General features: G+C 41.0%; 1 protein-coding gene across 3 annotated transcripts in view; it reads left to right on the top strand.

Moving 5' to 3' along the window:
• ITPR2 (inositol 1,4,5-trisphosphate receptor type 2) overlaps window positions 1–26,335 on the top strand; it is a 269,451-nt gene that overhangs the window by 39,726 nt on the left and 203,390 nt on the right. For all 3 annotated transcript variants that reach the window (XM_075506773.1, XM_075506765.1, XM_075506756.1), the window contains 7 exons: window positions 4,033–4,148; window positions 5,342–5,428; window positions 6,121–6,279; window positions 11,935–12,033; window positions 12,544–12,627; window positions 13,725–13,871; window positions 15,121–15,216. In XM_075506773.1, coding sequence (XP_075362888.1) covers window positions 4,056–4,148; window positions 5,342–5,428; window positions 6,121–6,279; window positions 11,935–12,033; window positions 12,544–12,627; window positions 13,725–13,871; window positions 15,121–15,216 — 765 coding nt within the window. In that variant the 5' untranslated portion in view covers window positions 4,033–4,055. The remainder of the gene's footprint in view (window positions 1–4,032; window positions 4,149–5,341; window positions 5,429–6,120; window positions 6,280–11,934; window positions 12,034–12,543; window positions 12,628–13,724; window positions 13,872–15,120; window positions 15,217–26,335) is intronic.

Here is a 26,335-nt window from a genome sequence, read left to right as displayed (position 1 = left end):
GTTTAGGACCACAAAGCTTGAATTTATATAGTATCCTATTGTTACTCTAATAAAAGTAAGAAGAAAAAAACAGAAAAAAATAATGAGATGACTTATTTTTAATGTATCTGGAATCTTAAAAAAAAAATAGGAAAAAGCTTGTCTGGAAACAAGGAACATAATTTTTTTTTAGTCTGTAAATTGAGGAAAATACAATTGAAATAATACTGATTTTAAAAAAGTTCTTGGTAGTTCAACTTCTAAAGCACTAGACTGGAAGTCAGGAGAGCTGTGTTGTGCAGCATGGCTATGGATGGAGCTGTGGTGGCTATAGATGAGGTTATCTAGTGTCTGCTCTACATTTCCTTTTCTTTGAGAACTATCATTAGGAAAAATTCACCCACCTTTGGGAGGCAGACCCACACAGTAGTGGCTGCACATCCGTGTTCATCTTGCATTTCTCTGCAGTGTGGTAGCGCTGTGCTTTGAGACTCTGCATGAGGATGGGAAGCAGTGCATTTACTCGTGTAGCAGGATATGTGGGGAGCAACTGAGAAATGAAGACTGGTCCTAGAAAAAGAAGGTATTGTTACTTCAGAGAAATAAGTGTTTCGTGAAGTCTTCTGAGAAGGCATGCTAATTATAGATTGTTACAGAAAATAATAGTGGATTTTTTGTCTTATGAGCTGAAATCCTGACCCTCAAAGTAAAATTCCTACAACATACAGTATGATTTAACAGTACACAGCATTTTGTAAATGTGGGGTTTTTTTCCTTCTTGGTGTCCAGGATATTGTAAAAGTTCCCTGGGAGTTACGTACTCTAGGTTGTATGATGTAGTTCTCATTGTAAATGTTCCCCTTTGAAATGAAAGTAAACACCTTTGCAAGGTAGCTGGGTTTGCTTTGATAAAGATTTGTGACACTTTCTCCTAGGAACAGCAACTCAGGGCTGTGATTAGGGAGCAAATCAGTGAGGACTTTGTGTCAGTGCCAAAGAAAGTTCTACCACCGGCAGTGTTTTTGTATGAACAAGCTTTGCCTCTATGAATAGTAGAGGAGGATCAATTGCTATGAAGGGAAGGGGCAATGCAATGAAAAGCTTGGTATAATGATGGCCAATATATGAGAGGCCAAATGGCATATTGCAGAACTAAAGGCATTGCAGCTTAGTTCGTGGCTTGAGAGCCAGCACTGTGGCAAACTGCTAGCCCTGGGGGCACGGGTGGTGGGAGGAATGTGTGGCATGGTCTTACTCTAGTGGTGTTGGCAGCACTAACATCAGATAGCTGTGCTTAGCTGGGCCTGATTGTAGTTGAGAGTGCTGCCCTGTTCTATTTTAAGTAATGAAAGTTCATTTTTACTTAGGAAAGGCAAGGCCAGTCTACACGCTAGATTTCCTTTCTCTCTCCTGCTGCGTTACAAGAGGTGTTCCTACTGTAACATGGTTTCAGTAACTCCTCACAGGCTGTGCGGAGAATGGTATGTTGGAGGATGTATCTCAGAGGAGCTAAATCTCCTCCTCTTCCTCCCTGTGTGAAAGAGTAGTTCCATTTGATTGACAGTGTTGAAAATGAGACTAGGATCTGCCTTGGTATCTAGCATTTTCTACAGAGAGGTGGTGAGTTTGACACTTGAATTTCCACTCGTAAGGGTGGAACAGTTAGGAAACTTTTCTCATCACATGTATGATAGGCAGGACTTCCCACATGTGCTGTTGTGGATTGGAGAGCTGAAACAAGTCCTAGGTAGTTAGCAACTGCAGATGTTAAACTTGGTCTGGGAATTAGATAGTGAGTAGGACAGCACCGTAGAATAGAAACTGTCTGCTGCAGACCTGACTCCGTAGTTAAAAACCCAGACCATGACTTTGGGGTAGTTCCCTATAGCTTCCCCTGCTGATGTTTTTGTGACAGTAATGGGTGAATGACGAGATTACACTGTACTTAAAAATGACATGCAAGGTTGGTAAATTCAACAGGGTCACCTACACATTGATCCAGTGCGTAACTGGAACGTGTACTTAGTGTTGGTATTGCGGTTGCTGTTTCATGTTGCAGCACCTTTGATAACAGAGGTAGGGTTGACTGTACAGTGCTGTCGGAAAGGGACTCTCTTCAGAGAAGGCAGCAGGAGAGCTGAGGGTAGAGAGGACTGTTTTCAAATTATTCTTTGCTATGTGATGTGTATGCCATTAACTGTGTTGAGTGGGGTGGTAAATAAGCACTTCGCGTTGCTCACAAGGAGCTAGTGTGTTTGTTCTCCTCTTTTTCTCTTTCTTTTCTGTATTTTGTGAGGAGCACTGTCTGTGCCATACTCTGTGCAATGTGGCTTTCCAGTGGTGTTGCAGAGTCTCTTCTTTATGAGAAAGTTGCCTGATGACCAGCAGAGAAGTGACGTTCCTGATTCTGGCCAAACTGGGGTGTCAGCACCTGCAAGATGTGCTGGTGGGATCAGAAGAGGAACTTTTTTATTCTTAATCCAGCCCTGGGACAAAGCCTCTTCTAAGTAGGATACATTGCCGCTATTACCTGGCTCTAGCTTGTGCTGCAGTTGGGTGGCTGGGAGTCTGGTAGGAATAGTTGCTTCCCTCCCGTCTCTACCTTCCTGAGACCCTGACATGGAGCAGGGAGGAAATTCTTCAGAGGTGGTTCTCCTCTGGGGGTGGCTTAGTCCTCGGAGAGTGCTTGGCCATCTGTGACAGTTAAATATGGAGGGCTAATAGTTTGGGACAGACCTTCCTTTTACATTATAAATTGCAACCCATGTTGGGGAAGAGTTTCACACTATAATACAGATGCAGTCCTGTATGTTCTTATTAGTCTCACAGCAAAACTCTGATTGCTAATTAATATTTTCCTGTCCCTTCCTCTTGCCAGTTGATACACATGGGGTGTGAAAGGACAATTACCAACATTTGCTAAGTAAAATGTCTTTCAAGCCTAGCTTTTAGAGCAGTTGATGATTGGGACCATGCCAGAGTAGGTGTCGTTTATCACTCTGAAAGTAGTCAGATTTGGATGAATCGTGGGCCTCTATTTCCAGTCTATAGGACTGTCACTGGCCCAAAAAACCCCCAAAAATCTTGGGTCAGGGAATTTCACAAAACTTAATTTATTGCTAATTAACATTAACTTCCAATTATTGATTCTGGTATTGGGAAATAAAGATGAACAATTGAACAAGCACTTAGGGAAACACCCCTTGGCTTCCCTCCGGACACATCTCTCCCCCGTCCTGGTCCCCAGCCCCCTCCCTCACTGCACACTGCATATGGTCCTCGTGGGGAAGCGGTGGGGAGGGGATGGGGGTCAGTGCGTTGCAACTCCCTTTCCTTTGCTGCTCCTCGTTTCTTACTCCGTGGCTGCCCCTTGGCTGCAGTCTCCTCAGGGTGTACCTCCTCCTCGGTTGTCATTTGCACAGCCACCCCGCTTGGGCGATTCCTCTTGGGTGGCCTTCCCTCCCTTCTTACCTGTTTTTCGCCTGGTCTGTTGGACGGTGGTGGTGTTCAGTTTGTGTCACTGTTGTTTTTACTGTTAGGTTTTTTTTAATCAATCTTAGTGAAGGCGCACGTAGACCCAAACACCGCGTTAACCTCCTTGGCGGCTTGCAGCTGAATGCCCGTGTAATCCTTTGTTTCAGCAGTGCCAGAAGGAGCAGGGCAGCCAGATGTATGGCATACAGAAAGCAGGACTGTTTTTTTCAAGGTTTCACATGCCTTCAAACAGTGCATCTGTAATGTTGTGCTGCAGCAAAGAGTGCTAATAAAGCAGCAGGCAGTTTTGCATATGGCAGGCTCACAGCCTGGGACTCTTACAGAGGTTGCAGAGAGGTTGCTCAGAGTGGGCATGTGTGGGGCATCGAAGGCTTTAGGTTCAACTCAGATGTTCTGCCGTTCTGTTTATGGTATCATTGCCATCAAGCTGTTTGGTGACTATGTTTAAACGCTGGTATCTAGGCGTTTCTGGGAAAAGAAAACCAACCAAAGCTTACTTACAAATGAAGGAAATGTCTTTCAACATTACTTATGAGTATTTCTTTCAATCTTCCACAGACTGCCTTTTCAAGGTATGTCCTATGAACCGATATTCAGCCCAGAAGCAGTACTGGAAAGCCAAGCAAGCCAAACAAGGAAACCATACAGAAGCAGCACTGCTGAAGAAACTTCAAGTAAGAGACATCTGTATTTGTAATCTTATCTGAATCCGCAGGCTGTAGAATTATATAACAGAACGAGAAAGAATAATAACAAGTGCCTTGGGAACCACTGTGATGGGTATTATTATGCCACCGTAGCAGCTTTATATTCTCCTTAGCTCTCCTACCTCCTGACTGGCATTTATTGCCCATGCCCTGGTTTTTATCTTACTTTGGGCTGCGGATTGTGCCTTTGCTGTAAGCAAAATATTGCTTTCAGAAGTTTTATAAAGTAAAAATGGAATTGTTAAAATCAGGAGTGGGCCCTGGTTTAAATTGTGCTATCATTTTAGAAGTCCTTTCCAGGAGTTAGGCAGAGGGGTGGACAAAGAGATGTTTTCAACGCTTTAGTCTGGAAATTCCTCAGAATTGCAGTTGTCTTTGCTTTCAGCCTAGGTGATTCTTCTCTGAACCATTGGGCAGATTCTATTTTGCATCAAATACCGTGTGGATGGTGCATCTCCTCTGTCTGAAAAAGAGCTGGCCTGATGTTATAATTGAACGCATAAGACTAAGTGAAAACAAGGTCATATCAAACCTCATTAATAGTTTCATGTGCAGTGGAGAGGCTGCCAGTGCTTCCAGTTAAAAACAGCAGGGAAGGTACACGGTGTGTGGCTAGAGCTAGCTACACAGCAATTAGAGCTAGGAGCTGAGAGTTTGTTCTGTGGCTGTGTTTGGCCCAGACTATTGTGCTTAGCCTTGATTTTGCAATGTGTGACCTACTAGTTTTGCTTTGTTGTATATAAAGTCAATGTATTTGTATGCAATTAAAAACCCAACAAGTAAAAGGAATGGTGAGAGGGAGAAGCTAATCATAGGCCCTTCTTTTTCCTCTTTCAGGATGAAATAAAGCACCTGGCATTACTTTTCATGCTTGAAAATTTTTGAAATAGCATGCATCTCAGGTGTGATCCATAAATTGTGACTGAGTTTCTATTCTGGGTAATAAAAAACCAGAATCATTACACAGGGTCTGGGTGATTATAGTTCAGAAAATTATGCTGCAGCAGGATTCGGGTGCTAATATTTTCAGTGCAGTAATGCTTGCAGGTTGGAGGAAGTGTTTTAAATGTGATGCCATTTCCTTTTTACACTGTCTGTTCCAGTAGCTGAATACAGGTACTGATTTTGTAGAGTTTAAAGAAATAATCATTCTCTTGCAGCATGCAGCAGAACTGGAACAAAAGCAGAACGAAAGCGAGAACAGAAAGCTGTTGGGCGAAATTGTAAAATATAGCAATGTCATACAGGTAAACCTATTGAAATCCATCTGCCTTCTCTCAGAGCTGGAAAGGAAACAGTTGTTTCATTTCAAGGTTACAGTGAAAATGAAACTAACCACTGTAATCTGGATTGTCAAGGGTCAAGTAAACAGAACTTGGTGAAGTTTACAATATTGTGTTTTTCTGTCTGTTTTAAAGCCTACCAGAAGTGCTGCATATTCATGTTTAAATAATACATCACAATATAAATTTTATGTGTACATTTTGCTGCTGCAGTTTAGAATCTGAATGTAAATATGTATCTTTTATTTTCAAGATTTATTTCAAAATCGTATTATAGAGGTGCTGTGCAGCTCCTTTTAAATCACTGAAGTAATTTGTACTTCATGACATATAAATGAGACAGAAGTTATGTTCTTAAGTGCAGTACAACTTTCCTGTAATGGATTACATTCCTGAAGGTAACACTGTTATGGACCCTTGCCCTACCTGTGTAGTATATGCTGCAAAATTGATCGCTGACACATTTCTCTCAATCTGAGATACAGCGTCTGTTTTCCTAAACTGCAGTATGCTTTGATAACTCTCTTCTAGTTTTATTTTGTCTTTATGTATGTTATGAAAAATCACTACAGTGTGAAAACGTGCGCCTCCTCTTTTGACTGAAGGGAGAAAAAGCAACAGCTGTACTAATTTTTAAAATTATTATTTGTTCACAGCTACTGCACATAAAAAGTAACAAGTACCTCACAGTCAATAAGAGATTGCCGGCTCTGCTAGAGAAGAATGCTATGCGGGTGTCTCTGGATGCTGCAGGGAATGAGGGATCCTGGTTTTATATCCAGCCGTTCTGGAAACTGAGGAGTGAAGGTGACAATGTAAGTGGAAATACTGAATGTGTAAGACTGAGAAGGCAGAAAGTTTCCAGAAGACACATGATTTCTTTGCTACTGGCATAAATCATAATGGATTAAGTTCAGAAAAAAAATATTTTAAACAGTGTTTGGGACTGTTAGCTTTTATGTGTAACTAGAAAGTGTTACCAAATTATATGGTCTGGAATCTGAAATGTTGCCACATTCATCTGAGCCTCTGATGACCTATGCTGGGGCATCTTTGCTAAGTCCACCTGTTGTGTGCAGATTTACAAAGCTGATAAGTCATAGTTTACACTAGAGTAAAAATTTTTTTTTTAAAGTTTTTTTAAAATATTCTAGGCAACATTTTTTTCAAGAGGTCAGCAGAGAATGTCTCTGGGATATACATCAGGTTTCTTTAAATCTGTATCCCCCCTCAACATGAGAGTGGCATCCAATCTGTGATTGGAATTGGATTGGATAGTCTGGTTGGTCTTTTCTGGGTAGGTTTCAGTAGGAATTGTGCATATTGGTAAGAGGAAGAATATATAGGAGAGCTCTTTGCTGCAGATCTGAGAGTTGCACCATGAAATCAAAACTCAGTTCTTCATTCACTTGACTGTGGCTTGGTTAAGTGCCCACTGTGGAAAATTCAGATCTGCATCTGGGAAGGCCACATGATGAACTTGTGTGGTTTTATATCTGGCTGGGAATGTTTGGCCACTCTCCCCTGTGAATTAATTGGTGAAAGAGCCCTCTCAGCATCGCAGACGGGAATGCCTGTTTTCTCGTGTATTTTCTCTCATTAACTTTGTGGTTACCCAGCTCTTGGGATGCTATCCAGGATGAGTGTGGTTGCTTGCAGCCCCTTTTGGCAATCAAAAGTGGGGAGGGGAAGGACTGCATTCCCAGCTCCTGGTCAGAAGTCCCAAAAGTCATGGTCTTTCCCTGCTCCATGCAGTGATCAGAAGAGTATGTGAAAAGCTCCCCTTTTCCCCAAGCCTGTTGCAGAGAAAAGCAGCAAACATGAGTAGCCCCCTGGGGCACCTCTGCATGGCTTTTCAGCTAGGGAAAAGAAGTGTTGTGGATCAAACATTAACCTGGTATTCCTTTCCCTCTTTGGAAAGAAAAAAAGGTGACTTATTGCTTTAGGGTTTTGGCTTAATTTCTTAGAATAACATCAGTTCAGCATCATCTTAATTTCTCATGCCCTCATGCCTGGGAAATAAGTGCATGTCATGCTCTCCAGAGCGAGGACCTGGGGTTCTCAGATTGTGATCTGCAAAGCCATCGTGAGCCCTTACAGCTGAGAGCAGCAGAATGATCTTAAGCCTTATAAGTCATCCTCAGTACTATAGAGTTTTTGATTCAATTTTACACTGTTGTGGGCGCATAAGAATTTGGAAGCAGTTTTGCTGGTCTGAAAAGTTCGCAGATCATCGCAGAGATCGCTGTTAACATCCCACTCCGCAGACCTCTCTCCTGGTTTGTTCCCTGTGGGGCTGTATTTGACAAGCTGTGAGCTACAAGGGCTGTGTGGGAAACTGTCAGATTTACTCCTAACTTAATGGCCTCCTTTGGAACCTGCCTGCTGCTCATTTTCTGTCACCAGGTGTTGCCTTTCAGAGCTGGGAGCTTGCCATTATATTTTACAGAGGGAATTTTCGAGACCCAAGTTTTTCCTCCTTTCTACCAGGCCCAAACAGATCTGATAATTTTCTTTGCAAACTTCCAGTGCGAAACATTAGTCCTTTGGTAGCTTTCTTGTAACTGCTCTGGCACATTTCCACCCCTTCGACAGTTACAGAAACTAGGTGGCTGTTGTAAGGGGGACAGGGGTAGCAAGCGATGGGGGAAATCCTTCATTTGCCTCTCACAGATGGAGACGTGCTCCAGCCTTGTACCCACTGCTTACCTCTCAGTTACTCCCAGACATGTGCCCATTAAAAGGCTAGTTTCTGGGGGACTCATCTACAAAGCACCTAATACCACGCAAGCTGGGGCCACTTTACCCACTCACTAGGTTAGCTTTTAAAGGACTTATATTTTTTTGCATACTTTTCTTCTTCTGCTGACCTCTCGGTGCATGGAGTTAGCTTGGTGTATCAGGCCCTTATTCTGTTTGGAAACTTTGGGGTTTTTTTATTTTCAGTTTCTATGCTATAACGAGGAAATTCCCTAAGAAAACACATTTTAGAAAGTCTTTAGAACAGTAGAAGTGAGTATTGAATTACTGCTTGGATGACTGCTACTGTGTCAGATAACTCAGGCAAGGTAGATCCAAATATGCCATATATCCTAAAAGAAAAGAAGGTGGTTTAGTCTGGGGGAAGCTGTGATGTAGGAAGTCATGTGTGTGACTTTTCTGGTAAGTCATTACAGTTGTTTCGCCTTGTGAAATATTTTAAAAATTATTTTCTGAAGGAGGGTTAGCTTAGCTTCATTAGCAACTGATTAGTTATGCAAGTCAATGAAAGTAGTGAAAAAATAGGGCTGAAAATTTACGGTAATTGGCATAACTGCAATATTTTATGCAGACTTTTATTAAGCATATACCAGCTCTCCTTCAATGCAAGATGTGACTGATTAACGCCAGAGCTGCTTCCAGTTTGACTGAATAGCAAAATGTGCACTGATAGCAGGATTAGCTCTGTGTGGATTGCATTTTCAGTTGTCTGCCATTTGAGTGGTTTGAAAGCTTGATCTTGCAGCATGCTGAGAGAGGTGATCTTGGACTTGGGGAATGCCCAGCCATCTGTGGGAAAGTTCTGTTGATCCTCCCGATCTTTGAAGTGTGTCAGCAGTGCCACTGGCAGATGTGGTTATAACATAAAAGCAATGGAGATGGAGTAGGAGAGCCTTCGGTGTGCCCGGTAACCTACTTGGATAGTTAGTCCAAACTGAAATCACTGCTACTGCATCTTCACAGCTATATAACCTTTTGTAACTGCCAGTCTTTGTGATATGCTACACCTCTACGAGAGTATTTGCTCCTACTTTTTGATTATGGTGTAGAAGTAGCTGACAGGTGGGCTTACTGAGTTTATATGAACGACAGTATTGCTCTAAGTGATGCCAGTGCTGGTCCCTCACCCAGAAGACAGAACGTAGTTGGCTTTGACTGGCTCTTCCCACTCTCAATGTACCCACTCCACCAAGACATGGACAAGTAAGGTTGCATGAATTTCGAAATTACTTTGTGTGGGAAGAACTCCACTGCATCTAAGACTGAAGGACCCTGTAGGTTTATCTTGAATTCAAAAGCTGAATTCTCATTGGCTTCACTATGAATTTAATAATTCTTTGGAAGTTTCTTATCTAGACCAGAAAGGGTAAGAGTTTTGTCAAAGGAATCAGGAATGAAATCCTCAAAAGCTGTGTGTCTGATGCAATGAATTCCTGTCGATATGTAAGGAAGAAGACCCAGAGACCTGTCAAACTATTACCCACTGCTGGTCTACAGCATACTGTGGCCAGCTGTGCCCAAGGGTACCTAAGGAAGAGGAGAAAGAGCTGGTGTCAATTTTAATTTTGCAGAGCAAAACCTTGGGAATACATTGCTCTGTCTTCTATAATCTCCATACAGTACAATTCTACAGGCAGAAATATGGGCATGTGGGCATGCAAGTGCTCCAACTCAGGTGTTTTGGGCATGCTGGGGCATTGTTTGAAGCCAGAAATCAACTGGCTAGGGGATGGGAGGAACACAAAAGAGCAGACTTGCAGCTTGCCCAAGGCAGCCGTATGTAAGAGAATAGGATTCCCTCTTCATTTTGCTTTCGTTTTCTGCATCACTGGTGGGGGGTGTATAGGAAACAAGTGCTGTGAAATTGCCTCTATCCCTTCCTTCCCAACCACCTATGGAGGTTTGAAGCAAGAAGAAAAAGAAGAAAAGTAAAGAACATAGGATATCTTGTTGCTTCTGTGGCAGCTGGCAGAGCTGGCCAGCGTTGAGGGCAGGTTACTGATATGGACTTGGAGCAGGGGAGGAGACTGAGACAGAAACCATGACCCCACATAACAGTTCTTCCTCAGACGTGTGCCTACAGCAAAGAAGCTGTGTACATTTACTTTCCTCTGGTTACTTCCATGGTAGTCACAGGCTTGCATTCAAAGATACCTTCCCCTCCTTTTTTTTTATTTTTAAATAAGATGCTCAGTGATGTGCTCTCTTACTAATTAAGTTGTTATAGTCCTGGTGTACTTGCAATAATTTTGAAGTCCTGATTCCACTTTGCAGGATGCAAGCCTGATGGTTTTTTGATTAATGAATTGTCTGGTCATAACTTCTTAAAATGGGCTGTAAGTAATGTCTGTGTGAAGCATGGCATGCAGGAATGTATTCCATAAGGAATGTATCTTAAAGGCATCTTGTCATTATTTTGGTTCCATTAGTGAACTTTTTCTCATTACTTGGATCAAATAGGATTTCTACATGTAGTCTGAGCATGATGACACTGTCTTTTGCTACTGTTTATTTTAGCTGTGTTGGTAAAGAACAAGCAACCTTTTTTTTCACCTTGGCAATAAGTGGGCCAAATTCACTTGTGTTGAAGTTACACAAGGCTGAATTGGGCTCTGCTTTTTCATAGGGAATGTGCTGATCAATGCAGAAAGCATTTTTGTTTGTGTTCCAAAAGAAAGCATGGCTTGCACAGCATTTCGTATAGCAAAAATCACATGTAGCCGCTTGTCTTCATGTGTGTGTGTGTGTGCTTAAAATTGCTGTGAACAGCATAAGCAAATCAGGACCTAGTGCCAACGAATCTATGGGGATTGATTTTCTTTTCTTTTTAAAATTATTTATTTTTTTCCTCCTCCCAGGTATTTGTTGAATTGTCCATATGCATGCCTTAAGCACTTTTTAGGTCAGAGACATTTTCATATATTGTTTTTCCCTGTCTGTATAGGTAAAGAATTGCAAGGGCGTGGGAATTTGCTTGTAGGGAGTCAGCTAGGAATTCCTCTCATAGAGACAAGGTCTCTCAGCTGATGTACCTGCTGCCTCTGCTGAGTTCCAAACACCATTTAGGGAGTAACAGCAGAGGGGATGGAGTGTGTTCGCCTCTCTCTGAATTTCCAGTGATTTATGTTCCTCTCCAGATTTCAGTCATGCAGTCTAAATCGCAGAACTCCTGAGCCTGTCATGACATTTGCCAGAAGATGGTCCACAGAGTTGGGGAGTCACTGGGCTAAAGAAGTCTTGTCACAGGCAAATTTTTAAGGCTTTTGTGAAATGAAAGACACATTGATGGGAGAAGGTTGGCTGACAGCAAGGGAGGGAAAGGTCTTGCTGCCTGACTACAGGTTCTTTTCTAAGCTTTCTCTGCCTTTTGGCTGGCAGTATATATGGAATAAAGAGTAGTTAATGTAACTTTTAGATGAATTGAACTGCTCTTGGAATTCATAGGTTTGTATCTATTTCATGATCTCGAGTTTCTGCTGAACTGGGTGACGTGCTTACTGAGACTGCAAGGATTCATTAGTGTGAAATCTTGAACCCAAGCAATTGCAGAGGCATGGGCGAACAGAGCTGGTGTGTGAATTGTCTGCAGATAAATTCACTGAGTGCCATTCCTAGAGCATGCATTTGAGTCATTTTCTAAAAATGTAACATTACTTCATTTTATTGGATAATTACATAGGTCTAAATTGCATTTTATTTCTGACTTCCAGGTGGTTGTGGGAGATAAAGTTGTTCTCATGCCAGTCAATGCAGGGCAGCCTCTACATGCCAGCAACATTGAGCTTCTAGATAACCCTGGCTGCAAAGAGGTGAGTTCAGTGGAGGGAGGAGGGGTAACTGCTGATCTGAGATGTATTATACATTGTTCTTTACTGGTAACCAGAACTCACCATGGGCGAGATGCCAGTATTAAACATTGGTTCTAGCTTGGCCTCAACAAACCAAGATGAAATATTCTTGGTGCAGTTCTGCCTGGCACTGAAAGCTTCGTGAGGTTTGCTTGAGCATCTGAAACTCTCACTGATGTAAGAATAAGTCCTCTTCCAACAGCTCTTTATGTTGTCTTTGGTAGGCTGTCAACAGACAGAGTAGCATTTTGCCCACTGAATCTTCTCCAACATCAACATCATTATTATTAACACTTGAGAGCTTCAGGACCCATGTTAGGAACTGTACAAATACGTAGCTAAGCCATGTTCCCTGCCACCCTAGATATGATGTGGTCTTTTAGAAGAATAAAATGTCTCAAAAAGAAAAGAACACCCCTTAAGACTATAATTATGTTTGTTTGTTTGTTTGTTTGTTTTTTTCCCCCAAAGGTAAATGCTGTCAACTGTAACACAAGCTGGAAAATAACTTTGTTCATGAAATTCAGTAGTTATCGAGATGATGTACTGAAAGGAGTAAGTATGATTTTTTTAGTTGTTTTTTGAATCTGAAAAATCATGCCGTATTTGATTGTAGAGAAATATTACATGGTGAATAACAGAAGAAATGAGGACTTTATGGAGCTGTTGAGGATCCCTTACTACTGTCCTTCAACAGCCAGAATATTTTTTCCTTTGTGTTAATGTCTAAGTGAAATTGTCTGGATTGTGCTAGCGTCCAGCCCCTTTCCCGTCCCAGAGACAACTGAGGATCCATGAGAAAAGATGAAGTTCAAGCCCAGAATGATGAGGGCTCTGTACAGAATAGCTCTGACACTTCAGTTTATGCCAAGGTGCTAAAAGCAGGTATAACAAGCTTGCAGAACGGAGTGAGGCATGATGACAAAAGCTGTAATAGGACAATGTAGCTTTAAATGCTGAGGGATTGCACAGCTTCATGCCTCCAGATCACTCCCTGAAATCACTTACATTTTCATTTTAAAGAAATACATTTCATTTGTCCTCCTTGTACCTTAATAAGTCATTATCAACTGGCTGTTTTTCAGTAGATATCAAGGTACCAGCAGTTTTTGAGGAAGAATTTGAAAGGGAAAATGGTATATCTGTGTAGACCCATTTGGGGATAGTGTTTCAAGCCTTGGGGAGAGGCAGAAGGAAGCAAAAATGATGCCAGCAGAAGAAATAGAGAGGGGGCATTGGTTTTGGTTGCAGAGTAGAGGAGATGAGATAATATGATGTTAGAAAAATCTGTTCAGTTTCCCTAAATACTAAGAGAGATTAGAGATTTAAAAATCCATTTAGTAAAGTTAGCTAGAATTAAAAATCACCTTTAGGTTAATTGTTGCCCACTATTCATTGCAGTGTTCTGAAACAAGTTCTGTTTTCACAAAAGTGCATGGGTCTCCTGCAGGACTGAATTAGCTCATTTGATTTCCAGACTTAGTGCCGAGATTGTATGCTCTGCACTTGGTACCTGCTCCAGCAACAGGAAACTAATAAATGTTTTCTTCATATCAGCTATGTTGACATCACTGGAGCTAGTACAGATATAGAGGATGAGTCTAGCGGCTTTGCCTACCACTTAATAATGCTTCTTTTTCATATTACTTTAGGGAGATGTTGTTAGGCTGTTTCATGCAGAGCAAGAGAAGTTTCTGACCTGTGACGAATATGAGAAGAAACAACATATTTTCCTTCGTACTACATTACGTCAGTCAGCCACTTCTGCAACAAGTTCTAAAGCACTGTGGGAAATAGAGGTATTTTTTTCTTTTTATAAATATTTTAGGGCCTGAAGGCCAGGGTTCAATAAAAATACTTTACCACAACATGAATCATTCGTAGCCTCTTGATATCATCATACACCTCCCCGTAACTATTATTATTTTATGAAGCGGTTTGTGTGGGATGAACACTGAAGAGGTGCTTTATTGCTGTGCATGTGGAGAGAGGATTCTTACTATATTACCTGCACTAAAATGATGAAGAGTCAAATTCAGACTTGACGTAAATGGTGTGATTTTATCAAAGCCAATCGAATGACACTCATGTATCCTGAGTTCTGGGTGTTTATATTTGACTTCATGTGCAATATAGAAAATTGAAATTAATGACTGACAAGAAATCACACAAATGTGATCGAGTCTGTTCTTCTGCAACAGGTCACATCAACATCTGTTTAAAGTTAGGCTGAATAAAGGTGTTGTTCCTGAATGGGGGTGATTTTGAGAAGATGACTAGCAAATATATTTTTGTTTAACTGAGGAACACTGGAAACTGGTATATCTGAAACTCTTGCTATTACAGTAATGTAACTCCTATACCCAAAAGTTCGTATGTGCTGAACAAACTTTGTGCATTTAAAACAGAGCTCCTCACTCAGGCAAATGGTTGATTTTTGTCTGCGTAAGGACTGTATGAAAAAGAGTATATTGCACTTGTAGTTATTTGAGATTACTCCTTAGGAGAGACAGGCACTGCTAGGTTTGAAGGTAGCCAATGACCTACAGCTCAGTCAAGGGGAAAAAGAAACAACCTGGGATATTTCAAATGATATGGGGATATTTTATCACTTGAAGGAAAATTTATCAGAAGGCCCTAGTGTTGTCAAAAATAGAGCTGGTGTAAGTGGTGCAACAATGTAAGAGGGTTTGAGTTTTGCTTTTAAGTAGTGCCTGTGTAAGTGTAGAGCAGCTCCACTTACTTTCTTGAGCTCCAGATTCACACCGTGTCACTTTAAAGCAAAATTTGGCTCATCATGTTTGCAGGGAGTAGATTAATGAAAACATGGAAGGTAACAGGAAGAGTATTTCCTGGCACATGGCAAAAAATAAGTGTAAGTAGTTGTTATCTGTGGTGGGCTTAGTATGAGCACAGGATTCCTCTCTGTGGTAGACTATATGTAATTATATAGTTTACATATTTTTATTTGGAATGAGCTGTAAGACATGTCAGTGATCTAAGTATGATCTTGAGGAGCACGATTAAAATCGGTACTTCTTCTTTTAGGTTGTCCATCATGACCCTTGCCGGGGAGGGGCAGGACAGTGGAACAGCTTGTTTAGATTTAAGCATTTGGCAACTGGAAACTACTTAGCTGCAGAGGTAAGAATGTCAATTAAACAAGTGGTTGTGTGCTGCCTAACCAAGTACTATACATGGTCCTGCCAATTCAGAAATGCCATAGTAGGTAGGTCCACAACGTAGGTCTCTGAAAAGTTCTCACAAGAGGTCTGAATGGGGAGAACTGGATGTGCACTGCTGTGTCATGCTGTATTGCTGTATCCAAGGGTTGCAAGGAAAAATTTCTGAACTACAGGACACTAGTAGGTGAGTTCAAGACAACGTATAACCTTAATTTCAGCTATGCTGTTGAATCTTGAATCTGCTGTTTGTTGTCATGGCAGCCAGGGCAAACGCCACTGTTCAATATCTACCATATTTATGCTGAAAATCCTTGGATTCATTTATCTCTCTGCTTAACATCTTTTAAGACCCGTAGTTGTCTTTAAAAGTAAAATAGGGCTCTTGAAAAGCTGAAAGAGAGCAGATAATACCAAGTTTGTGAAATGGGAGAGCCTTGGATTTTTCCCTGGTTGCAAGAAGCTGTGAACTTTTTAAGTCATATCTAATCCCTATTAGAACTTGTCTGCGTCCAAGTTATATCAATGGAATGAAAAGTAGGTTTTTTTCCCACTGATTTAGTTAAGTCTGTGCAGGACTGCCTCTTTGAGTTATGCTTGCAAGCATGAGTGTGAAAATTGACAACTACAAGAGCCAGATACAAATCACTATATGTTAGGGCATCCCTGAAAAAAGACTTGCTCTAACTGGATTGAGTTACGTTTACAGCAGTGCAGCTTCTGTATGCAGACAAGTCCTTAGTATTCCCAGCGTGCTGCTTTCACTTTCCAGCTCCTGTCACAGTCTGCACTGATTTCAGAGTAAGAGCAAACAGGAGCTATCAAACCTTTACTTATTTCTAATTATGTCAAAACCAGTGTCAAAACATAAACAGTGGACCACCAGGACAGATACTGATACTATTTTCCATCTAGGACTGAACGTAATTTGGATCTTTTCATTGGTTTTAGCAGTCGTTCACAGTGTAAGTTAGAAACCTGATAGGCCAAGAGCATCATCCCTTTAAAGGCAGTGGGCTGACATGCCTTAACTGCTCTGCTCTATGCTCCTGCCTCCGTACTGTAGCAATACTTTGGCTTGGCTGAAGCCAACTGGCTTTATTGTGTAGTTAATATTGGCTAATAATAGCTAATTTTCAAGTGGCAACCAGTACTCCCACCTAAGAGACGGTTCCTTTTTCCTCTCTGCTTACAGTGAGAGATGCTCCTAGTAGAAAGATTTTATTTAGACTAGCTAGGCTGATGGAGAATCAGGAAGGGCATCAAGCACTCTTGACTGATGGGCTTCCTTCTCCCACCATACCTCATCTGCTCAGGGATTTTCAGGAGAAAAATCTTCATGTGAAGAGGTGTCACGCTACAGTGAATGTCGAACCTGAGCTTAGGTCCTTTCTACCTCTGGAAAGGAAATACCCATCAGGAAGACTCGTAATATGGAGAGTACAATGGGCACAGTAGGGTGATTGCTGGAAGAGCATTTGGGTTGAACAGAGGTGATATGTTGTTACTGGAGAGCAGCATTATCTACTGTATCTATGAAGTATAAAATACCTGCTGGTGGAGATATTAAAGGTACTGATGTAATAAAAACCTGTGAACTGTATTTTACACAGTTCACATGTCAGGCACAACACAGCAGCCAGACAGACACGCCAAAGATTTATGAACAGGCAGGCAGACACCTAATGTGCATGAACTAACTTTAAATCAATTGGGCAAAGCTTACTGAACACTTATCTGTGCTCTTGCAGCACAGGAAGATTACTCATGGTACGGATTATCAACAGCGTCACACATTGCCATGACCTGATTTTGTTTAAGCTTCCATGATAATGATATCTAGAGTGGAATAATAAGTACAAACACATAAACAAAATTCACCAATCTTTTAAGTGTTCTGTTATTGGCTAATGGTACAATTTCTGTCGCAGTTTGAGCTATTGTAAATCAGGATTAATCACTGTTTATAACCATCTTTTCCTTCCTTCATCCTTCCGTAAATCAGCTTGATTTGTACCACGGACACTTCTGCAGTGGAATCTTGCATGGGTCAAGTCTCAGACAATGAGCAGAAGTGTCCTTCACCCAGGTGTCTCCTTTTGCTCCTCCGCAGTTAGGCTTGTACCTTGTGCGAGCAGTGCTGTACCTTCTCTTTTTCTCTGAGGCTTCCTGTGCCAGATGTAACTGGTCAGCCTGATTTGTGACTCAGTGGGTCTGAGCCATGTAGTGAAGGGATGCCACTGCAGCTTGTTGAGGCCAGGGGATGATCTGGGGACTAAGAAAATTCAAGACACTTGCCCCAGAGAATTCAGGAATTTAAAACTAATAAACGTAAAGGTGTTTCAATATTTCAATACTACAGTAAGTAAGTTTAAAAAAAAAAAGTGAGGCAATACAGTTGTTCGGTAAACAAAACATATAGGTGAGTACTTGTAAATCTAATTCTTAGGAACTTGAGAGAATGAAGTCAGGATATGTAAGTCCTAAATTCCATGTTCCTAAGAACCACAGTCATCCAGCTTTTGTTACCTTTCAAAGACTAAGGGTCCTCTGATACCTCGGACTTCTGACACAGTCTCGAGTAGTACCATTTCCTTTAATCCTCTTTCCACTTGGCATTACTCAGGCTAATTTTCATTAATATGCTTTGAATTTCCTTAAGACCTGCTAATACCATAGCACAACCTAGACCCTACTACTAGACTATGGGCTGAAGGTGAGCCACCCTGAAAGAGCCACTGCTAAAAGAGACCCAGTGGAAGATATTTGCTAATTGCACATAGCTGCGTTGTCATTCCCCTACTGCCATGCACATCCTGGGGACACGGTCTGATGCATCAGATGCATGTGTGCTCTCACACAATTACTTGTCACAGGAGGGATATGCTGAAGAAGGGGTTTCGTGTTTGGTGGTAAGACTTGAGACACTGGAAATCTGGATAGGTGGTAATGTGTCCTCCATGTCTGGCATTTGGAAACCTGAAGCCACTGGCTCAGACATACCCAAAACATTGAAATAATAAAAAAGTGGAACCAAATACTCAGCTGAAAAACTGGAAAGAGAAATTATCTTCTTTGGAGGTAGTGGGAGTTCTGCTGTTAGTGTCAGAAGGGCTTGATTTCACCTGAAAGAGCTGAGCCAGATCCTTAGCAGGAGATTTAGACACTAAGCCACAAGCTAAGATCCAGGCTGCCGAGTTTTATTCTCATCTTCACAGAGTCAGCAGTCTTTTAGAAAAAGTTCTGTAGAGGATTCTTTTTTTAGCCCTGGTTACAGCAAAATGACCCAAATTATTTCGAATTTTTATATTTATGAAGAGAGGCTGTAAGGTTAGGTGAAAATTGAATGCTTCAAAGTAACAAAGACTTTCCCAAATTTTTTTAAAGTCTTTTCGGTGCATGTACCACCTGTAGAATGCACCCAAATCTATCTGTCTGTGTGTGGGAGCGAGCTGCAATTTACTTGAACAGCCTTTTAAATGCTGCAGGTTGGGACCACACAGCTGTGCCTTTCTCATGAACACACCTAACCTTTTCAATATTCTAATCACCAGGATAAAAGTCACTTTGAACTGAGTATCAGCTTATTGATTGTGCTGAATGAAAACATGCACCTTTAATATTGTTCTCCATGTATAGCAGCTCCAGTTCTGTGATTTCTAAACTGGATAATCTGTACTGAAACTATTAACACTTGCTGTATGAGGATGTTAAACAGAAATATGTGTGCCCATGCATACATACATGCACACACAAGAAATGCAGGGTAAGTCTGTCATTTCATATTGAACTTCTCAGGTGAGATGAATATTGCTAAAATAATCACAAAATTTATATGCAAATATCAAATCACATGCTAGTCTCAGATATTGCAGTAGACAATAGATAAACCACAGTACATTGCTTGTGAAACATTGTGAACACGTACATAACCTCAGTGCAGAATTTGTAAGGAAAAACCTGTGATAATTCTGTTTTACTTAATTGAATAAACTAAACTAGAGTTACTAGATACCTTGGCCAAGATATGGCTGTAAATCTGGTGAGGTAATTGTCTTTAACACTGAATTAACTATACTATACTAAATGAATTAAGATAATGCAGGTAAGATGGCAGCCTTAATGTTTACCTTCTGTGATTCTATAAAACTGTGGCCATAAACAAGGGTTCAGATTATTACTGTGTCTTCCAAGGTAGTGCATAGACTACTGGTGTTGCTCCAAAAGGAGCAACTGGTGTTGTTACCAAAAGGTAATCTGTGCCCTGAAGTTCTTCTAGATGAAAGAGAAGAGTGAGAACAGGCTGGCCAATGCAACAGGTTGAAGCAATGAGCTCAGAGGTAATAGCAGAACCAAACATACTTTTTCTGACTTGTAGTGTGCTTCATTCATTAAACCAAATAGTTGCTCATATAAAGGCCCTCATTCAGTAAAGCTCTCAGGAGTAGCCTTGCCTTTGAAGTCAGTGGAACATGAGCATTTATATGCTCAGGGATCAAGGGTGTCTCAGATACTGACCTGATGGGTTTGGACTTCCTCTAACAGTTTTCACTTGTGCAGCCACCCCCTGGACTTCTTTGACCATTGTAGGTCTGAAGCCTCCATAACAGCCGTTTTTAACTTCTACATGTGAATATACTTCATAGATGGCTTGTAGAGGATAACTGGGATGGCAAGCTCTTTAGCACATATTCTGGTGATGGACAAGTCACAGAGATAAAGCTGTCCACTAGCTAGCTGCTTTGGGCAGAAGTAGCAATCTGATGTGCATCCCCGATGCATATCCCACTGGAAAACTCCTCTGGCTTTCTTAGAGGGTTTGCTTTCTTCTTCCTGCAAGAGTGAAAGTACAGGGTTTAAGCTGTAAAATGGATCAACTCTGATCAGAGTTTTGTTCTAAACTCTTTTGTTAAAATCCCACATGAAACATACTTCCAGCTTTGGGGTTGTTTTAGCACTAGATGCTCAATGATGTTTATTTTGAAGGTAGGAATGATTGAAGCCAGTTGTCCTGAGCAGCACAGCATTACGTGCACATGAGATGAAACGACAATTATATGAATATTCTAAACTGAACAGGAAGTCCAGTCCCACTCATCAAGGCTGTAGTTCAGTGGTAAGAGCACTTCAGTGGCAACGTAGGCTTGCAGAAATGTCGTGTTTCCACAGGTATTTGATTGCGGTCCCGTGATACAGTGTGCCGTCCCTGAGGTGGTGTTGGCACAGACTCCAGGGTGCGGGAAAGAGGGAATAGTCTGTGCTGTAAACAGGGTCACTGAGCTAAGGCACGGGGGCACAAGTGGTTGGGGTGGGTTAACAGGAACTGCTGAAGCCAGCATCAAAGGTCTTGCCTTGTGGGACTGTCAGCTGAATTTCACCCTGTGGTGGTGTAAACCACTTGCTGAGAACCCTTGAATCGATGGCTAATAAAAGTTACTCACATTTCTCTTGTCTTTCCTGAATAATTTCTTCCCATATTATCTCACCCTACTTTTCTGTCAAAATTGCCCAAGTTTCTTTTCAGAGAAGCTTATGTACATCATTCACTTTAAATTGAGAACCGCTGTTAATCTTGGTTTACATTCTTTTAAATGGATTTCTGTTATGTCTCAGTATTAAAACTATTAGCCTGCTATATGATATATATCATTATAATATGCATTTATCTGGGTGGACAGAGCCATACTGTTGATAATAAGTTTAATCCTGTTGTAGTGATCACTTGATTTGGATCATGGTGACGATAGCCGAGTGCATGTTCAAGTTAATATTGATAGAAAATAATCCTCTCCTGCCTTCTGAATAGGACATAGTGAAGAAGTGGAACTTGCTGCCACAAGAATAGAAAACAAAGCATTTAATGAGATTTTAAGAAAGATTACATATTTGTATGAGTAATAGTATCCTCAGCATTAGCTAAGATTAAAAAAAAATGTAGAAGGGAAATCAGTTCTTAAACTTGAGGCTATAAACAAGGGTTAACCCCTTGGAGCCCTGGAGAAACTTTTTCTGTAGTTTTATGAACTTATTTTTCTTTTACCTTCTTAAAATGCTGTGGAAAATGGAGTACTGCATAGAATGTTTTATTAAGGCAACTGAGATTGAATATTTGAAGGCCATAATTTAGGTCTTTTGATATCCAGTTTTTGGAAACTGGACTACTCAGAGATCTTTTGTGTTCAGGAAGCAAAAAGAGACCCTTGTTTGCCAGTGGTATTCTTTGGGGTGACATGGAAGCAAGCCTTCACAGCAAAATTTATTTATCCACTCATATAGCTCATGCAGAGGAGGAGAGCGTAGTGGTAAATGCTCTGTGGTTCCTTCTGCCTTTAGAAACAGTAAGGCAAATAACTGGATAAAAATGGCCTTGTTTAAGATGTGCAGGTACCTTTTGCTCAAGGATAACAGTTTGCAAACCAGAGAAGGTACCAGGAGATGGCAGCATCCACCAAGGCCTTCACGCATCTGCTCACACATTTAATTTGTTGGCACTGCAGGACCTTACCTGGAGATTGCTTCAAAATCTTCTGAGTCATTTTTTTCCAGTCTCTTCATTAAATGTTAATACAGCATTCTGATTAGTTTCTATCTGTTGGGCTCAGTGATTAAAGGTTCTTGTAAGAAAAAGGGCTTGCCAAGGCAACAGGGTGAACTCAGCACCGTAAGCCTTATTTCTATTTTTCACTGTCTCATAGGAGGAGTGTGGTTTTGTTTTAAAGCACTATAAGGAGTGAAGGATAATTTACAGCTTTGCATGGAGGGATGGAAGAGATCCAGAGACTGGAGGAGGAGGAGGAGAATGGATTACTGATTTACAGAGCCGGTCTGACCAGTTCCACAGACTTGGATGTTGCTTTTTAAAGTGACAGAGTTAGAAGCTGTCCATTTAGCAAAACCCAGGGCTAGATTTTCCAAGGTTTTTCAGAATCTTGAGAATGCAGCTAAATTTCTTGGCCTGACTTGTCTTGACATTGGTGGAAGTTAGGAACAACATTTGCATCTGTTGGTGTGCAAATACCTTCAGAAATCTGGATCTTGGAGGAAGGATTTTTTCCCCCCAGCCAACTAGTTTTGCAGTAGTGATCTGTGAGCCTGTGCTCAGCTAGGCTTTTTCAGTCCTGTCTGAAGTTGGCTGGGTTTGAGTTGTGTTTGTATACATCTGAGCTTTAGGAGGAAGGGAACTGTGAAGCCATTAATGCAGCATTTATTGTCATTTAGTCATTATAAGGACTGCTTCTGTTATTAAAAATACAACATCTGCTGGTATTGCATTTTGATGTGTTCCAAAACAGCAAATGTAGACATGTGGTCTGTTCTTTAGTGCTTTTTTCTTGGTTATTATTTCAAGATTACTTAAGAAGCTTTTATTCAATTATATTTGTGCCTCTTTTTCTTTATTTTTGATGCTTGATGGAGGTTTAGAAGGCTTCCCTCATGGTGGTTTGTGTTTTTTTTTTAATTGTTGGGTTTTTTTATGTGTTTTTTTTTTTTTTTTAACGGTATAAATTTCAGTAATGTCTAATTCAATCATCCCTAGTTATTTCTGGGAGAATCACTGAAAGGCGTATGGGATATTAATATTTAGAACATAACCTTTGAAAAGATGAGGGTGCTTTTTCATATAGCACATGTTGGCATGGAGTCGCTGAGGCTCATGCTGAGGTTATGGCCCAGCATTCAGGATAGACTAAAGGATGCCTTAGACATTTTCCTTTCTTTAACTTCCTCTGCAGAATGGGATATGGCTGTGTGGGACTGAGCACCAGGCGTCGGTGGGTGGTCAGGTTCTTGCCCTTGATCACAGGAGAAGCAAAGGGATCTCCCAGTCACCGCTCTCTCCTAGCCTAATGTAGAGCTACATGTTGCCGCAGCTCCAGCTTATGCCGCTGATGCGAGACCTTTAAATCAGTGGTGATTTAGGCACACCGAAGCAGCTAAAAATGCCATTAAGACGACCTATCCTTTCTTCTTATGATGAGGGTGGCTAATTGGTGCCAGAGCTGATTCTCATCCCAGTTTTTGACTAGCAGGTAGCTCCCCCACGCTGTCCCTGCCCACTTCACTCTGCTTGTGCCGCATGGGGGGCCTGAAGCGGACAAAAAGATTCACTTCTTCCACCGCTCCCTGGAAACTCGTCTGATCTGCTAAGGGACGGCTCATAAGCAAAACAGCAGCAAAATACAATCCTGAAATGAAAGGCCTTTTAAGATTTCTAAACTTTCCTCAGATGATGATTACCAGGAACTTTGTGCCAATGCTGTGGCAGTGTTGAATGGGGTTTATCGAGGTAGAGTCATAGCCAGTCTTTCTCCAGCAAGTTAATAAGATGGCAAAAGTCCTTTGAATACCACTGAAGTCTTTGAAATTGTGCAAAAGTCCTTTAGATTTATTGAAAACTAATCAGTATGACATTAACAAAGAACAAAGCAAGCCTAATGAAGATGAAGGATTTGAGAAGTGGATTTTTTTCTTTTGTGGTGGCTTTTTTTTCCTGAAACACTTGCCCTTGTTGATTGGGTAACCGGCTGTGTGTTAACAGGCTGGTTATCAAATGAAATGGGAACTGTTTATGTGTGTTGAATTAGATCCTTTTATTCTTTGTCTGTCAGGGTTTCCTTCATAAATGTGGGTTTTAATCAAGTTGTTAAAATGCTCGTTTAGCTGAAATTTGGCAATCTAATTCTTTCCCTGACGAGATGTTTTAAATATCCTTTACCTAGTCAACAAAATTTGATTAAAATCAGCATGGGTGTTTCTTTCCCCAAACTGCTCTCTCTCCTTCTTAATTAAGAGTGTCCAAAAATAGCCTGTTTGAGTACTTTCCATGCATTCCTCTGTCTAGGAAAGCAGCATTCAGTATAAAGGTGAAATGTCGAACTGTCCACAGTATGGACTGAGATTTAGAATTCAGTTGTTGGACTGTAAAGCATATCTTACTATGTGAAGGTGCAAAAATAAAATTAAAGCCAGGAATAACATATTAGTGAGAAGTTGTTCTGCTCAATAGTAGAACCTCAGGAGATTATGCAGTGTCTTATGTATTGAAAACTTTAGGATAGAACTTTGACTAGCTTTAATCAGTAGAGACGTCATCAGTTGAGATGACAGATCCTGGACTTCTGGCACTTGATCTAACAGGATACCTCTCAGGATTAGCAGGGCACTTGCATTCTCTGAGCACCAAATACCAGAAATAACACACAAACACACGTAGGTGAAAGTCGTCTTCCTACTATGCAAACTGTACGGGAGGATGATCACATTAGGAGGGCATTACGCAAAAATTCAGGAATGAGATTCTTTGCCCTTCCAAATAATTTTAACCAGAAATGGTTAAAGACTTTGTCTATACCTCAATTTTCCACCTGTAAAAGCTGGCTTCTATTATGTGTTTGTCACACATACTGTCTACTGGGGGCCTTCTGGTGCTTCCACAGTACAAATATATTGGTGTATGTATGCATTCATATGACTACTCTTTTTACATGCCACCATGTACAAAGGCTGAACATGAAATCTATCTAAGAAACATCAATTTTTATACACCCAGGAGGACCACCTGCAATGCTGACCCTGACCTTCAGGCTCTTGCAGATACCCTTTGTAGCCCATGAGTTGGGAATTTGGCTTCTTAGAAAAGTGTGCAAGTAAATGCAATTTCTGTTTACATTTAAAGGATGTATTATCTTCTCTGTAGTTGCAAATCTTCCTGTAAATGCCAAAATAGTCAATGATTTTAGTGTTTAAAAACATGATCTTGTGTGGTGGTGGTGGCTGCCTTCTCATGGAACTGACAGTCCTTGTCTGCTGACAAGTTTTCTAGGCTGCTTCCAAGCTCTCTTCTCCCCAGTAGATTGAGTCCAAGACAAACTGAGGTCCCAGATACTTCCTGTGAACTATATTGTACAAATTGCATTTGCAGTTACAGCGGTATTTACCTGTTGATAGGGCCGTAGCATAAGGAAAAGCTCATGCAGCACCTAAGTCAGTCTGCACTGTTAGCCTGTGTGTGTGAAACCGTGATGTCTTCCATGGTGCTGTGATGTGAAAGAAAAGTTGATGTGGTAGCCCCATTTTCTGGAGTTTAGGAGATATTTCGTAGGCTGGAGGATATGTAGACTTGGGTCTGGGTTCATATGAATAAGCAGCTGAAAAAGATGCAGTGTTTGTGGTGTCATAAATCATTGTCATTGGAGCTGTGAGACCTGATTACCTTAGCCTTGCCCAACTGCAAAATCCCCACAATAGAGCTGGCCTTCTGCATGGCAGTGGAGTGAAGAACGGGCACAACTACTATCAGGTGGCCAGTTCACCGCTTCACTGATGTGAACTCTCCTCTGCCCTTCCCTAGTTATTCTCTACTAATGCGGTCTGTGCTACTTGATGTAGATCGCACCTTCCTTACCACCATATAGCGATTGCCATTTACTCAGGTGGTTAGGTTATGTGGCTTTACGTAATGAGGGAGAGTTGGGATATTATAGTGAGTCTCATGAGCGTGCCATAACATTAAATGAGTTTCAAGGTCTTTGATGATACTTAGTTCTCAGCCATGAGGAAGCTGAACTTTGATTTTGTGATACCTTTTTCTCTCCCATCCATGGAAAGGTGAAAAATGGCTGTACCTAAGTTTGTTGAAAAACAAGCAGTGGAGGATTAGGATTTCTGGATTATTCTGCATTGGAAAAGAAGCTGTTGGAGATATACTCTAAAAAAACCCCCAAACATATAGTGAAGCTATTACAATAATGATTTATACAATCACACTTGCTTGAGCTCTGCAGTTTACAATGCATTATGTTCTTACTGTGTATTGACTGCATGCACCTTCCAGAGACATTTTATGGAAATACACAGCACTGTATTTCAGCTACACTTCAGTAACATTGCAACTTCAACACATCCAATGACACAAAAAAGCTTGAAGATGGTTGAGCTTAAATGAGGCCTATTTTAGCATAGTGTTCTTGCTTTCTAAACGCCTGCAAATAATTTTACTTGATTTCATTAGCAACAAGGAAAAAACTATTAATGTTGTTATTTTCAAGGATTCTTTTGTTTTTGAGGCTTATTGAAGAACA

Source organism: Mycteria americana, chromosome 1, assembly GCF_035582795.1.
Source record: "Mycteria americana isolate JAX WOST 10 ecotype Jacksonville Zoo and Gardens chromosome 1, USCA_MyAme_1.0, whole genome shotgun sequence".
Lineage (NCBI taxonomy): Eukaryota > Metazoa > Chordata > Aves > Ciconiiformes > Ciconiidae > Mycteria > Mycteria americana.
Note: the sequence above shows the minus strand (reverse complement) of the source record. Positions and strands in the feature narration are given on the sequence as shown.